The 13,950-nt window shown below is 53.6% G+C and overlaps 1 protein-coding gene across 6 annotated transcripts in view; it reads right to left on the reverse strand.

The window, feature by feature from the left end:
* Window positions 1-1,582: 1,582 nt before the first annotated feature.
* Window positions 1,583-13,950, reverse strand: part of LOC138727290 (protocadherin gamma-C5-like) — a 218,939-nt gene continuing 206,571 nt past the window's right edge. For all 6 annotated transcript variants that reach the window (XM_069869622.1, XM_069869619.1, XM_069869620.1 and 3 more), the window contains exons 3-4: window positions 9,357-9,445; window positions 1,583-3,912 (exon numbers count right to left, since the gene is read on the reverse strand). In XM_069869622.1, the coding sequence (XP_069725723.1) occupies window positions 3,686-3,912; window positions 9,357-9,445 (316 nt within the window). In that variant the 3' untranslated portion in view covers window positions 1,583-3,685. The remainder of the gene's footprint in view (window positions 3,913-9,356; window positions 9,446-13,950) is intronic.

A 13,950-nucleotide genomic window follows, 5' to 3' on the forward strand; every position in this document is an offset into this window, starting at 1 on the left:
TGCCCCAAAGGAGGATGCTCTGGCTAGAACCTCTTCTGTGAGTGTGCATGTGGTTGCACATGTGTGTGTGCGTGTGCTCACACGTGTGCGTGTGGGGGTGACCAGGGCTGTCCCCCACAGGGACACAGGGTGCACGGGGTTGGGGGGCAGAAGGCTGGCTTTGTGGGGTACAGGGAACTGGGGCTGGAGGGAGCACCTCTTGTCCCAATGGGAGGTACACGGGGATTTGCAGAGGGAGAGCAGCAGGACTTGGGGGGAAGGCAGGGAGGGTGTCTGTGGGGTTGGGGGGGGGGGGCAGGTGATGTCCCTTTGAGAGTTTCATGGAGGCTGCCAAGGGTCTCTGTGGGTTGCAGTGGGATTTGGGGAACATCTGTTGGTCTGCAAGGGGGGTTCAGGTGAGGGTCTCAGTGTCTTGAAGGCAGTCTCAGGAGGTGCTGGGGAGCAGGGATGTGGAGACCATGGAGCTGTAGCCAGGACACAGGCACTGGGCGGGGGGACAGGATGGGAATACAGGGAGGGGAGGCTGTGCCCTGCACTCCTGGAGCCTCCTGTGTGCAGCCAAATTGGGGGACCAGCCCAACGCACCCCCCCCACCCCCGGCTCCATCTGTGTCTGTCTGTCTGTCTGTCTGTCTGTCTCCTGGGGCTGCTCTTTCCCTACCCCCTCCACCTTCCCCCTCACATCTGGGCAGCAGCCACCGATTTTTTTCCTCCACGGTTGCGACACCCCAAGTCACGGGATGTTTCTCCCCGGCCTGTATTAGACCATCCCGTAGGGAGAGGGTGGGGGGCTCCGTTTGGCTGGGGCTCCCCCTAGTCCATTTCCCTGCAAATGCCACGGGGGGAGCCCAGGGACCGTGAAAAGCAGATCACCCCGAGGCTGGAGAAGGGGGAGTGCATCCCTGCTGGGTATGGGGAACAGTGATTGGATCCCTCTCCCAGGACTGGGGAAGGGAGGACAGATACCTGCCAGTGGTGGAGAAGGGTGATCAGATCCCTCCAAGTATAGGGAAAGGAGAACAGATTCCCCCAAGGCTAGGGAAGGGTCATCAGATCCCCTCACGGGTCTAGGGAAGAGAGAACAGATCTCCCTGGTACTGGAGCAGGGTGACCAGATCCCTGTCAGTGATGGGGAAAGGCATTTGGATCCCCTCGGGGCTGGGAAAGGGGCTATAGACATGCCCACCACAGTCTCCTTGCTGGGGTGTGCCAAGGGCTGCCCTGCCCTTCCCCAGAAATGCCAGCTGGGAGCACACCAGTGCCACCCACAGCCACGTCACTCAAGACCCACGGCAACGTCACCCTCAACCCAGTGGCCTGGGGGACCCAAGGACAGGGGTGTCCCAACAGCATCCCTGCTGCCAGAGCCAGGCTGTGATGAACCCCAGCCTCTGGCAGCCTTGGCACAGCAGCAATATCAGGATAGACAAGGTGTTGATCCGCTCCCCCCACCCCCCACCCTTCCCAGCAGAATAAAACCCATTTATTCAGAAGAAACCATTTTATTATTTTTTTTTTCCAAAGAAAAAAAGCCATATAAATATTAGAGTATAAAACTCGCGTGTAACACATTGACGTTGGTCTAGATGGGTATAAGAAGGATATAAGCATATATATAATATATAAGTATAATTCAATATTAGACACATTGAAAGGGCAAACGTGTTTCATTTCACGGACACTCGGAGCACAGAGCACACGGGAAGAAGATACAGCGAAAATACTGGTGGCCACAAAGTTAATTACCGAGGTTAAAAATAACACGCCACTAAATACACAACACTCGATACGCTACCTCAGATTGCAGGTTAAAAAGAAATATAAAGACTACGATTCAGCTACAGCGTTTCTAAAGGAGGGTGGGGGGCAGGTGGTGGCTGCAGGGGACAGGGTGGAAATTGCTCCCAACGCAGCCAGCGTGGTGGAATCCGGATGAAACACGGCGGCTGCTCCTGCTGCCCTGGGTCTGGGGTGGGGAGAATGGGCAGGGGGGTTGAGTGCTGCCATGCCAGAGCGTGGCTGAGAGGGCTGGATCTGCTCAGGTGAGTTATGTGTTAGTGATTAAAAAGGGAAAAAAACAACACGCATCCCCTTGGGAAACCTGGTGTGGACCCTTCTGGCCACCCCACAGCCCCGCTCTTCCCTCTGGCCACACAAAGTCCCCCGCTTCTGCCTCCCCAGGGCGGCTCAGAGCTGCTTTGATGTGGGAAGCCAGCCTGGAGCAAGGGTGATGGGCACATGGAAAACCCCTGCTGCTCCTCTTTTCATTCCCCCTACAGGGTGGGAAGCCCAAAGCCAGCAGGAGCATCACCTCCTCTCTGGGCTGAGCTGACGTGGTCCCTCGCAACCCTTGCTTGTCACCCCAACTTGCTGGCTTTGCAGCATCATCCCATGCTTCCCCCTTCTCCGGGTCTAGTCCCCAGGTGCCACCAAACCAACTGTCACTTAGTCACCAACTCTGCACTAAAGCCATGAGCTGGCAGCTCTGCGGACCTCACCTCTCTGGATGAGACCCCAGAAAACTTCCTTATTTGAGGTTTAAACCCCACATAAGACACAAGGAGTCTCCCCACCCTGCTTGACCAATCCCACCCTCCCACCTCCCTCCCCAAGGCAGCCCCAGCACGGAGGCTTGGGCGGCTGCTGGCACGTTCACCCCACGCAACGTGGGCATGCGAGGACTTCTCTGGGTCCGTGGAGCTAAGTGCAGGTGTGAGGTGAAGGACATGCATGCAGATGCGGTGTGCAGAAATGTGAAGCATCGTCCCCCCTGCTCCCCATGGTGGGGACGTGGCCAAGTGGCTGCCGGAAGGAACCTGGCCGCGGGGGAGTGAGACTCTCTTAGCTTTCATTCCAGAAGAACAATGACTGTACATATAAATATTTACTGCAAAGAAGGGATGAGATGTGTCTGCTCTTTGGAGACCCCCTAGAACCAGCGGGGCAGCTGCCGCACACCTCGGCATGCTCCTCATGGAATTCCCTACCTCTCAGGCATCAGGAGGGGGATTTTTTGTCTCATATTTCAGGCCGTTGGTGGTTGCACTTTAAAAAACAAATGTTTAGGATGCAGCTTTGCCGGATTCCCTTTGACTCATGCAATACAAACACTTACTTTCTTTTATTCCCAGGTAACAGGTAAGCAGGAACTGAAGTGCTCCCTACCAACAAATCCATCGCTATCATGAACTCAGGGGGATTTTCACTAATGGAAAACTTAAGAGCAAGGATCTGGAGCATGGACTCGGCTAGGAACTTCCTTTCCTTCCCAAAAAATGATGGAAGGTCTATAAATTAAAAGCTCCACGTTCAAATTATTTACACTGGGCAAAGCCTAGCACAAGCTTTGTGCCTTTCTTGGCCTACCTGGGAGCAAATCAGATCCAAAGGCGTGGCGGGAGACCTTCTGTCCTTGCATATTCTAATACCCAAGGGATCGTATAAAACATGAGCAAGTATTCACAGGGCACTTGTTTCCATTCGGTTTAGCTTCCGGATTGGTTTTCATCACGAGATCTAACAGCAGCGAGCCCCTGCTCCTAGCTCTGATGATGAGGAGATACATTCGCAGCTTTTACTACTTTTCGCATCACAAAAATATTCACATTCGTCCTCCGGCCTGGGCTGTGGGTTGGGGGAGCATTGTAGCCGGCTGCCCTGTAGCTCTAAGGTCTCCTTCTTCTTCTCTACTTCTTCTCCTTCTTCCCGGATTTCTTCTTGTTGCCTCCGGCGTTGCCGGCACCCTTGGCATCGCGCTTGCCGGCGGCGTTGGTGAGGGTGGCCGTGCTGCCCGGGATGTAGACGTTCTGCCGGTAATCGGGGACGTGCTGCAGGGTGAACTGAGGGCCGTAGCGGGCGCTCAGCCCCATGGTGCCCGTCCCACCGCCTAGGGTGGAGTTGCCATCAGCAGCTTCTGTGGGAGATACCAGAGGGTTGGGGGCAAAGAGAAGGGCAGGTTAAATCGAGTCAGAGCCCACCCAAGCCCTAGCAGCCCTGAAGAGCCCTCACTGTGTGTCAAAACAGACTTTGGTGCCTCGAGTATTTGCTCCCATCCATTCTCCTATCATCACAAAACCCAGCTGCAACGACCACGCTGGGGGCACAGCACAGCCAGCACCAAAATCATAGAATTGTGGAATGGGTTGGGTTGGAAGGGACCTCAAAGACCATCCAAACCCCTGCCATGGGCAGGAATACCTCCCACTGGATCAGGGGCTCCAAGCCCCATCCAACCTGGCCTTGAACCCCTCCAGGGATGGGGCAGCCACCACTGCTCTGGGCAACCTGGGCCAGGGCCTCCCCACCCTCACAGCAAAACATTTCTTGCCAGTACATAAACCCCTTATTTCTATCTCAATATCACTGAAAGGTTTGGGATTTGGGGCTGGAGGCTGGTTGGGAGAGGACAATACCCTCCCTGTCTGCCAGACCTGCCTGCTTTGCCCCCTCCCTGGCCGCTGCCTCCACAAGAAAACATCTCCCCATCCAAAACCGGTGTATAACGCACTGCATAGCCACAACCATTAGCGATGCATTAAGAGAAATCCAATATTATTTCTTTTTCCGCTGCATTTAAACTCCTGCCCCCGGTGTTTCTCCAGCCAGGTTTATTCAGGGAGCAGAGCACATGAGATGAGGAGGAAAAGCCCCTCCCCTTCAGTTCTGCAAAATGGCTCTAGGAAGCCGAGCACAAAGCAAATCAATCTGATGGTCCAGATCGGGTAGCAGGGGGAGGGGAAGGCAAATTCATTCCTGTCACTCCGCAAAGCCCCAGCATGGAGAGAGCAAGCGCAGAGAGGGGGGAGGGAAGGCGCCAGGTCCCCTTGGGATGCTGGAGGGGAGAGAGCAGATGGAGAGAGGGGGGCACGAGCGATGCTGTTGCCATGCGCTGCTGCATGACCCAATGCAATGGCCCGTGCGTGGCTCAGGGTGGGATCCTTGCACAGCCCTGCTCAGAAATGATTTCTAAACGCCTGCCTCTGCAGTGGATACTGGATTCCATCTCAGTATTTTAGCTGCTCCATGCAAACGGCTGTGGAAATACTCTCCTAGGAGGCTGGAGAGATCCAGTAAGAGGACCTGAATGGCCCAAAGCAAAGCCCAGGGCTGCTACTCCCTGGTTTTGCAGGCAGAGAGACTGCAGGAATGAAGAAAAACAATGAGTAGAGATCATGGTCTGATCTCCTCACGTTTCTCCTCTCTCCAGACCAGATCAGTGCACATCCTCGTGTTGTCTTCGCTTTCCCCTGAGCAGATGGAGGAGGCTAAGCCAGCCAGAAAGCTAAGACAAAAACCTGGGCCACATCCCACCGGCCCCTTGAAATATTGCTGTGCGCACGTAGAGGTCGGAAGCGTGAAGCAACTGCAGTTTGAAAAGTTCCAGCTGCTCTGCTGGAGCAGGCAGAAGAAAACACAGAGTGAGTTTGAAAACAGGCAGGATATTGTGCCCCAAGGAGGGGGGGGGGTGCAGGATAGTGGACAAACACAGCAAAACAGTGGGGGAAATCATGAGAACTTTTCTACAGTCCCCATTCAATGGGTCCCAGACCTGGTGGGACCTTGGGCTGGAGGAGATGTGGACCTACAGTCAGTGATATCTGTCACTAACCCTCCCTTGTCTCATCAGCAGCTTACTTCATTAACAGCCAACTCAACCCCACACCCTTCGGGTTGTTATGAACAGGGACAGGATGGCTAGAGATGTGCTGTCGGAGAAGGCTGCAGCCAGGGACAGGCTCACAGGTGGACTATGGGCTCCAGCAGTGCAGGTGATGGGTTTTTTTCTCACTTTCCCGTGCTGTAATAGGCTGCCCAGGGCAGTGGTGGAGTCACCATCCCTGGATGTGTTCAAAAACATGTAGACGTGGCACTCTGGGACATGGTTTAATAGGCACGGTGGGGTTGGGCTGACGGTTGGACTTGATCTTAGAGGTCTTTTCCAACCCTAAAAATTCTGTGATTCTCTGAAGGCAGCCTGGCTGGGGTGGCCTTGGGCAGCTTCTTCTGTGACCTCCCCACTGGGTGCCGCTGCTCTGCTTCCCCTCTGGACCCCCCCCAGCTGGGATATTTCAAGGTATTTATAAATGCTGCCCAGGGCAGTGAGGAGGCTGGGGGTTCCCCATAGCATCCAGAATAACTGGTCCCCATGAACTTGTTTGCAGTCACAGCACAACTTTCACGGAAGAGAAAAAGCCATCTGTGAAATTCCCAGCCTTCTAGTTGGTCCAGGGTAGGAGCAAAGGACTGTTTCTAGGTAACACTGACATTAAGGCTGAAAAGAAGAGAGAACAGGGACAATAGAGGTTTATAAATGGGCGCCGAACTGCTCTTGCCAAGCAGGGCACTTCAGCTCTTGTTGCTGGAAAGGTTATGCTCAGTCTTTCCCAGCAGCCATCCATTTTCCCAAACCGTCCTGAAGAGGAAAACAAGAATTTGGGCTTCAGCAAAAATAACCAGCTAGTGGCTCCATCGCTCCGGTGAGCAGAGGAGAGGCCGGCCAGAGGCAGCCCCAGCGCTCATGCAGCAGCAGCTGCTGGTGGGGCTTTTTGAGAGAACCCAATATAGCATGTCCGCCCCTGCCTGCAAGCAGCACAGCTGGGGAGCAGGACTTCCCTCAGGCTGCCTTTCTGTCTGCTCTCTCACCATCCCACGGCACCTCTATAAATTCGCACTGGACGCCAGAGTATTTTAAGGACAGGGTGTCCGCCCCTGCGTGTCTGGTGTCCTGGAGCTCCTTGGTCTGTCTTAGCAGCTGCCTCTGCCCTTTCAAATAGCTCAAAACACTGGCTTTTCACACTGTTCCCAGCTCCAAAGGAGGAAGGTCCAGAGGAAGGGAGCCCTGGAAGGGAGACAGAAACCCTACAGCAGGGCCACAGTCCTGGGGGAAAACCAGCTCCCCAGGTACTCTGGCTTGGGAGGGTGATTTAACCCTTGGGCAAGCGATTTTATCCTCAGAGCAACTGGATCAGCAGAGATGTGGCATGGCAGGGCCAGCTCTGTCTCTCGCTGAAGTGAAGGATAAATCCTAGCACAGGATAAGGATGCAGGCAGGGCATCACCAGCCCCTTCTGGGGGCATCCCTGGCTCATGAAGCAGAGCAACATCAAGGGAATTTCTGCCTCCCGGGTGGTCTCTGCTTGGTGCAGACTCAAGTATGGGCTTGACATGGGGTTGTGCAAGTCAGTGTCACCCACTCCATACAGGAGCAGCTCCTGGTCAGGGGAGCCAGTGAGTGAAGGAAGGAGCAGGTGAGCAAAGGGCATGCAGTGCCACCACCTGCTTCACTGTGTCCCATCTGCTGCCCCAGGGCTCAAAAAGAGCTCAGCCGGTGACAGTAAGGGATAAGGATCGTTTAAATAACCAGGAAATATTACCCAGGGATGGGCAGGACAAAGCTTTATGGGCAATTAGCACTGTCCCTAATTAACACCATTAGCATAATGAGTGACAGCAGAAAAGGGAGGGAGCAGAGAGCAGGAGAGACATGAAAACCCAGTGCTGGTGGAAAAAGCTGGTGCTGTGTTCCCATCTAACTCCATCCATCCATCCATCCATCCATCCATCCATCCATCCATCCATCCATCCATCCATCCATCCATCCATCCAGCACAGCAAGGGCCCAGCATGGGCAAGAAAAGGATGGAGCCATCCTCTCCCTGGGGCTGCATCAAGGAAAGCCCTTATCTAAGGGCTGAATCTGATTTAAATCCACCTCCTGTGGGCACTGAAGCCCTGGGAGAGGTTAGGAGTATTTGAGACTTGTGGATTGGGGGAGATTTGCTGCAATAGGGCCTGGGGCTATGTAGGGAGCGGGTGGTTAACCTGGAAGGGACTTGCTCGGCTCTCAGATCCTGGGGACTCCTGGAGTCAGAAAAACAGCTTTACTGGCAAGCAAGGAAACCGGATCCGGAGGCACCGGGTGATGATAACCACATGTGCCCCAGAGGCTGTTTTTCCATGGCCGTTTTTCAGAGCAGAGACATGTTTTTGCATTGTTTCTCTCCCTTAAATGTAAACAAGTCCCTTGCCCAAGACCTCCATCCCCTTCCCCGGCCACGGCAGCTGTGGCTCCAGGCTGCCTGGTGTCTGCAGCAAAGTTCAGCTGCAGCAGCTTTCCAAGAAAGCACCACCAAAGCCACCCCCTTCCCCCAAATTCCTTCTCTCCCAACAGCTCAAAGGAAATATCCAAAGCATTTTGCACAGGGTTTTATGGCTGTGCTGTCACTTCTATTTTTAAATTGAGAGGGAAAAGGCTTGGAGGTATTTATAAATAAAGGCTGTATGAAAACCAGCCTCTTTATCCACAGTGCTGCGCAGAGTGGTAATTGCGTTTCTTTTATACAAAGCCATGGAGATCGCGGGGGCATGGGAACACCCACTGCTTCCAGACATAAACCAGAACAAACCAACCCAAAATGACCCCAACCCAAAGCCTAGTGAGTATGACACGACCTCAAAGAGCCAGCAGCAGCCGGTGGGGCAAACCTTGGCAAGCCTGGAGCTCAGCAGAGGGACTTGGTGTCAGCAGGGAGCACGTGCCAGCATCTCTGGACATGAGGTTTGTTGGGGATACTGAGTCAGGCACTTATTGTATTCCTGGCTTAGCCACAAGCAAATTTTCCAGGCTTCTATCTCCTTGCCTTATGGCAAGTTGCAACGCAACAAACATTTAATTTGCTGTGACCTTCTGGATTCAAGGAACTTGTGAGGCATCTCAAGAGTGGCTCTTGAATCTAACACAACCCCATCATGAACCAGATAACATTGTGTCTGGTACACAGATAACACAGTGGAAAAGGTCCCCCTGTCCACAGCACGCGTGATGCTGATGGTTATTTGGTGTCGCCTCCACCTGAACCCTTCCTCTAGCGGGTAACACGGACAGCACCACTTTTCCACCAGCAACTGTTTAAGAATCACAGAATCATGGAATGGTTTGGGTGGGAAGGGATCTCAAAACCTATCCAGTCCCACCCCCTGCCATGGGCAGGGACACCTCCCACTGGATCAGGGGCTCCAAGCCCCATCCAACCTGGCCTTGAACCCCTCCAGGGACGGGGCAGCCACCACTGCTCTGGGCAACCTGGGCCAGTGCCTAACCATCCTCCAAGAAAACATTTCTTCCTAAGATCTCACTTAATTTCCCCTCTGTCAGCTGAAAACCCGCATCCTATCCCTGCACTCCTTGATCAAGAGCCCATACCCAGCTTTCCTGTAGGGTGTCTATAAAAGGACTTTTGAAGCCACCCCAGTTAGCCATATAACTAAGTCCTGACAGCATCTTATCTAACCGCGTGCATTTGGGATGGCCACACAAGAGCAAGTGCCATGGTTTTCCCACACACAATGGAGACTAACCGTTTGCTGAAGCCAGGATCATGGCTTGGAGCATTTCCGTGTCAAACTGGTTGTTCGGCCAGGCTCCACCTTCCTCTCCATTCTGGGAGCTATGGGAAAAGAAAAAAATCAACAACTTACTACAGAGGCTTTAAATTCTTCTGTTAAATAACATTCAAGTGAAAACACTTTCAGTGGTCTCCATCCCTCTCCAGGCTCTTCAAAAACAACCGCCAATACCGAAACCACTGGGGGGGCTCAGTGGTGCTTCCAGCCACCTCTACGTAACTCCTGCTGATGTCAAGAGACAGACAGCACCTCAAAATACCTATAGGTGCCTTCCCACCAAAATAATACCACCAAAAAATGCTGGTCCTAAAGCCCCAGGGCTGCATGCAGCCTTGTACTACCAGGTCCTTTGTTCCTCCTGCAGGCCATATGATTGGATGCCCCTTTTAAGCTGATTTTGTGAGACCGAGGGTGAAAATCCCCCACGGTGTTATGGGATTTGAGATGGAGCCAGCCACCCAGCACCACAAGTCCGAAGGGACTCCAAGAGCACCTGTCAGCTCTGCAGAGACTGCAGCAAACAGTCCTGGGAAGGCTGGAGCAACAGGGAGAAGAGAGAAGGGATGCCCACCATGGTTCCTTGGAACTGGCTGGTGCAGGGTCTGAGCATCATTCTCAGGCTGAGCCTGGGAAACGTCTGGGAATGCTACCAGGTTCTGATCAAGGAGGGTTTGTGACCGAGGTTACAATCAGCACTCTGTGTGCAGTCTAACAAGCTCCGCATTCATGTCTGCCAGGTGCCAGCTGTGCCTGGCCACCGCTCACTGGGGGTGGCACTTCCCCTCTGGAAGGGTCTCGGCTCTGCTCCCACAGCCCCCCCTAAACCGCACTACTTCCAACAGGAAGACCTAAAATCTCATCAGTGTCCTGCTCTGACCCTGAGTAACCACATCGCTCCCCTGCCAGTCTGTCTCCACCGAGCACCCCGACTACTTGCAGCACCTGCTCCCCGCTGGGATGCCAGGCCCTGCCCCTCAGATGGACACTGGTTTGCCTGAGGCAAGGGCTGCCCTGTATTTGCAGCTGGAAGATCTCCAGAAGTGAGACGGAGGGCTTTGAAAGCCCTTCCTCTTGGAAAGAACTGAGCCTGCTTCCCAGGAAAGCATTCAAACCACTGGGCTGCAAGGATGCTCAACTGCCACGGCCCCAGCGCTCGCGCCCAGGACCTGCCAGACCCCAAAGCCTCTCTCAGACCCCAAAGCCCTGCTCAAGCAGCTGAGATCTCCACCAACTCTAAGGTCTCCTGCTGGCAGCTCCGTGCTTGAGCACTCGGCACCTCACACACTGCAAATGCCAGCGCAGGCTCTGCCAGTGCCAACTCAGCACCGCGTGCTGGGTGGCAGATGGGCTCTTCACCATCATGCTGTGCCCTCAGTGGTTGTGTTCGCTGCAGCCCCCTCACACAGGACAGGCTCAACATGCCCATTTAGGAAATGGGATGGACCCACGGGCACATCCTTGAAGGTTGTATCTACCACAGTGACCCTGCAGGGTGGGCAGCTCCCATGTCTAGGTCACTGCCCCAGCTCCACCAAAGCTCTGAAAGGAGGGAAGCCCTGAACGCACAAGAGTTTTCTCCATCGTCCCTGTGCAAACGTCCTACACACAGGAATTAAAACTGCAGGTGCACAGGGTGGATAAGACTGCCCACGATCTCTGATCAGGCCCCACATGGCCCTGCTTGAGGAGTATATTTGGGCAAACTCCATTTGAGGCAGAAGACCTGAGTGTAAGGATGTGTGTTCAGACACTCCCAGGGACTCCGCGGAAAATCTGGTCTGAAGCAACTTCTCCATGGACCTGTGCCAGGACCACACGACCGTCCATCTACCTGATCCATCCCCAGCCAGGCACCAGGACGCTGCTCTCACACTGGTTTATCTGTGGAGGATGCAAACAATCTCTAACATAGCAGAAGCTGCCCCGGCACGACACTGCCAACAGCACCTCTTCTGAGATACCTGCTGTCTGCTGCGACCCAGGGCTTCCCCAGAACTATTTATATCCATCCTCCACGATGTGAGTGGTGGCACGGTTTCAAGAAGGCCAGAAGCAAGGCTTGCTCACCTCACAAATTGATTTCAGTGCTTGCAGAATGGTTGTGCTGAGACTCCTCAGACGTGAGCAGAATCACAGAATCATGGAGTGCTTTGGGTTGGAAGGGAGCTTTCTCCCCTCCCTTAGTTTAAAACCAACCATACCACTGTCCTGCACTGGGTGTTGTGCCAGATGCCAGTCTGGGCACCAAGGACAAGGTGGGGACAGCCCTGGGGCCAGAGTGACACGTTAATGTCACAAGCATGGCTGGGAATAGAGCCCCCGGCTACATTCAATAAAGGACTTAGGGACCTAAACCCCATTGCAAACCACAACCCATTGAGCCACCAGTTAACCCCAGCGGCTCCTGCCCCACCGGCTGCCCCACCAGCTGGCAGCTCTGGCAGCTGAGCTTCCCAGGCTTTTCAGAGCTGCAGAAAAGCTGCTCAGAAACACCGGGTGTCTCCCAGGCGTTGCTCCCAGCTCGGGGGGCTGATGGGATCTGGGAGTGGAGAAAGGGAAAGCATAGGGAAGTGTCATAAACTTTTTTATTATTATTTTAAATTGCAATATTCCAGCTGCTTGAACTCTGGTTTGAATCAGAGGTGCAGGTTCAACTCCCTCTCTGACGGAGCAGTGCTGGTATCACATTTTCCATCTCTCAAAAGACTCTTTCCTTCCCTCTCACTTCTCCTTCGGGCAACAAGCTACATTGGAGAGAAGCTCCTCCCGCCTTGTGTCAAAGCTTTGCCTCCATACCCTAAGACAGCAGGAAAGAATGGAAGGAACGGTTCCATGCCTCTCTACTCCAGGACAGCAGGAACACATGGAAGCAACAGTTCCATGCCTCTGTGCCCTAGAACAGTGGGAATGCACCGAAGGAGAGGCTCCTCCTGCAGTCAGGGCATTCACCCAGGACCCCCAACCTCACTGAGCTCCCTAAACAAGTGGTCCTCTGTCTCTGCCCCAGTGGCTCTTGGCCTCTCAGCTGCACACAAGCACAGACAGGAGAGCCAGTCAAGACTTGTTCAGGCCTGGAAATGGGAGGAAGAAGGGCTGTGGTTGATCCCTGAAGTCTGGAATTGGGTTGAGCAGCACAGTCCAACCCCTCCAGTGCACAGCACACAAGGAGTGGCTGTACCAAGAAATGTGTGGATCTTGTTCAGGTTGTTTTGACCTCGTGTTTTAGAGGTGTGTGCCCCCAGGAAAGGGTGACCCTGCAACATCAGTGAGCAGAGGGAGGTTCACCCTTGGAGGATGGAGAAGTAGGAAGTGTTTCAGACCCCTTTTCCCTTCCCCTGGCCTTAGGGAGGGAGTGAACACCTGTGAACTCACGTCGTGGACTTCACCAGCCCTTGCATTATGGTTATTCTCCAGTGTCAGGATGGCAGCTGAAGCCCTCCCCCCACTTCATGCTGTGAGGAATCACAAAGCCACATACTGATTCAGATGAGAGGGACACGAGGCACTCAGCCTAACGAAGGTGGAAAGGTCTCTGGTCCAACAACCAAAACAGAGCCAAGCTTTCAGCTGGATCCAACCTTATATCAGATGCTCAAGGCTCTGGGCAGACACATTCTGAGTATGAGATTTCTCCACTTCTCTGGCCCCATTTGACCACCCCTGTGTGAGAAAGACTTCCTAACATCTACTCCAAATTTGCCTTTTGCAACAGGTGCCAAATGAACCTTGCCCTTTCATTATGCACCTCTGAAGAAAGCAGTGAGACCCTTCTATCTCTCATGTCTCCAAGCTGAAGAAGCTCTCTCAGCATCTCTCCCCTGCCACAGGCCCCACATCTCTGTTTGTTTTGGTGGCTCCCATATGACCACGGATTTGTTGCAGTGGACAGCCCAAAAATTGGGCACAGTGCTCCAGGTCTGGTCCCGTAGCAGGGATAGAATGAGGGGAAATGGTTTTACATTGAGAGAGGGGAGACTGAGATGAAATTTTAGGAAGAAATGTTTTGCTGTGAGGGTGGGGAGGCCCTGGCCCAGGTTGCCCAGAGCAGTGGTGGCTGCCCCATCCCTGGAGGGGTTCAAGGCCAGGCTGGATGGGGCTTGGAGCAACCTGATCCAGTGGGAGGTGTCCCTGCCCATGGCAGGGGGTGGAACTGGATGGGCTTTAAGTTCCCTTCCAATCCAAACCACTCTGTGATTCTATGAAACCACAAGTGCCTTCTTTTGACCTGCTGACTACCAGTAAAATCCAGTACGCAGTGAGTCTCCACCACAGCAAGGGTGCACTGGTGACTCATGTTCAAGCTTATGGGCCCCAGGTCCTTTTCAGCTAACCTACTGCTTCCAGTGCCCCCAGATTTTGCAAAAACAACCCCAAAGCTGTGTGCCTGCTCCCCATGATGACATGCAGAAAACCTGCTTTAGAAATGCCTTACAGTTGCAAAATAATGGGATTGAGCTCACTCCTCTAAGCAGGAAATTCAACTGTCTCAATTACTGGCAGTGTAATCATCCAGAATTCAGAGGCACAGAAAAAAAAACAAGTGCTG

This window comes from Phaenicophaeus curvirostris, chromosome 15 (assembly GCF_032191515.1).
Source record: "Phaenicophaeus curvirostris isolate KB17595 chromosome 15, BPBGC_Pcur_1.0, whole genome shotgun sequence".
Lineage (NCBI taxonomy): Eukaryota > Metazoa > Chordata > Aves > Cuculiformes > Cuculidae > Phaenicophaeus > Phaenicophaeus curvirostris.